The 2,025-nt window shown below is 37.4% G+C and overlaps 1 protein-coding gene across 1 annotated transcript; it reads right to left on the bottom strand.

Moving 5' to 3' along the window:
• Window positions 1-698: 698 nt before the first annotated feature.
• LOC109589026 (beta-2 adrenergic receptor-like) lies at window positions 699-2,018 on the bottom strand. The gene has a single exon (XM_020005146.1). It carries the CDS (start codon window positions 1,903-1,905, stop codon window positions 823-825), a length of 1,083 nt encoding a protein of 360 aa, XP_019860705.1. The 5' UTR covers window positions 1,906-2,018; the 3' UTR covers window positions 699-822.
• Between the last annotated feature and the right edge of the window lie 7 nt (window positions 2,019-2,025).

The raw sequence follows: 2,025 nt of genomic DNA, 5'->3' as shown, positions 1-2,025 counted from the left end.
GAGTCGTTTTAAGCCTATTGTTGATGCTTATAGTGGTCCCATGAAGGATCATTACATTTTCCATCAGATAAAGCAGCAACAGCTAAATAGCCAATACTATCCTGATGAGTGCATCCATGCAGGTGTAGGATTTTGTAATTTGACCATCATCACCCATAGGTACATTCTCAGTGCCATTGACATTATTCCACAGGCCTTTGGCAATTTGACACTGAACCTTCCATGTAGCATAGTTGCATGCTGCTGATCAGAGGGACAACTGATCATTTTCTGCCATGTAGATGCACTGGGCTCATAACTTACCAGTTGAAGTTATTTGATAATCAAATAGAATTTATTAGACTAAAACTCTACATTTAAAAGAAATCAACTTCAATAAAAAATACAGCCTTATTATGAGGACACAATTGAATATACTGAATAACAAAAGGACCTTATGAAAGTAAAACAATTATTGTGGACCTCGTGGGTAGGGTAAACATAAAGTACCCAAACAGCTGGACCAAACAGTACAGCATTAAGGCCTACATGCACTAGGCAACATGTTGCTAGAGCAACATATGTGGTTACTTTGATCTTGTAAGCAACATGCTGCCATAAATAGAAGGCTGTTCTACATGGAGGCATTAATGAAGTGCATTACATCACTGTATCATTGCATAATCTTTATCTGGCATCACTATGGCTTTTACTACAAATTTTAATTAGATTATCCTTTTTGTATAAAACAAAGTATAGTGATTTAATAAAGTTTCACTAGCTACATCCTACATGGATAAAAGACTTTTAATAAGATTAATAAATTAAGTTCAAGCATCTTCCTTATACCACGGTTGTTGATAAATGTTCTGTATTCAACACATGATCTGAACTGATTTTTAACTGTGTAGAGGTTCTAATTTGGTTTATTTCTGTCTTGCTCCCAGATGAATCATTATTAGAATTCCCAAGATAATCGATACTATCCCTCTGAGGAGGCTTTTGTAAAATTTTCCTACTTATAAAAACGATTTTTGTCTTAATTTCTGGTCTGAAATAAGACTGAACAATGGGGCTTAGTACAGTGACAAAAATAAATGAGATAACAACAGCCAAATATATTTCATCTGCTACAACAATTGCTCGCACCACAACATAGTTGATGATACCAGGGGTAAAGCACAACCCATACACAATTAGCATAGCCCCAAATATTCCAAACAGTCTCTTTTTTTTAGATGCATAGACATGGTCTCCTGCTATCTCTGACTGATTGTGTATGAATTTGCGAGTAAAACAGAAGGTCCACACTGAGGTGACAGTGATAATACCCACTACTAGTAATGATCCCACAAAGGAAAATATGGCAAAGTGAAGCTCCAGTATTACTACTGTACATGTACCGTGACTTCCTTCATACATAAAAACAGCACCAGATCCTTCAATGAATGGAGTAAAAGTCGTTACAGCGGACAGTATCCATATAGCAAGGGTAAGGGTCAGTGCTACCCAGGGTCTCATGAACCGCTTGTGAAGATGTGGCTTGACAATAAAGAGAAACCGATCAAATGATATAGCAGCTAGTGTTATGGTGATTACAGGAATACTGTACCACAGTGTATAGGCAATAAATGAACAGAAACCTCTTTTCTCCTCATCTGTACTACCAAAGATCCACTCACCAGCAGCTAATGAAATGATAGTGAAAGGAAGGTACAGTAGATTCGGTACAAGATGTGCCAGTATGAGAGAAGTGAAGAATATTGTTGATGATTGTTTCCAGGAATTCCTCTGAGTGATTGTAATAAGGAGTACAGCACCATTAGCTATCAGAGCTAGTATCATCTCAGTGGCAAACACAGCAGCAAGTACAGGACCATTAACATCATCATTGATAGTGAAGTTGTTCTCACTTGAAATTGACATTGTTGCTAAGCTAAAGTCTGGAGGCAGTGACTATAATGAATGAATGATCTCTATGACCTCTGTTGTGGCACTATGTACTCCTCCTCACTTCAGCCTTGTATGGTTTCTATTGTGGCATGC

This window comes from Amphimedon queenslandica, unplaced genomic scaffold (assembly GCF_000090795.2).
Source record: "Amphimedon queenslandica unplaced genomic scaffold, v1.1 AMPQUscaffold_11695, whole genome shotgun sequence".
Taxonomy (NCBI): Eukaryota; Metazoa; Porifera; class Demospongiae; order Haplosclerida; family Niphatidae; genus Amphimedon; species Amphimedon queenslandica.
The sequence above is the reverse complement of the archived record's forward strand: the minus strand, read 5'-3'. Positions and strand labels throughout refer to the sequence as shown.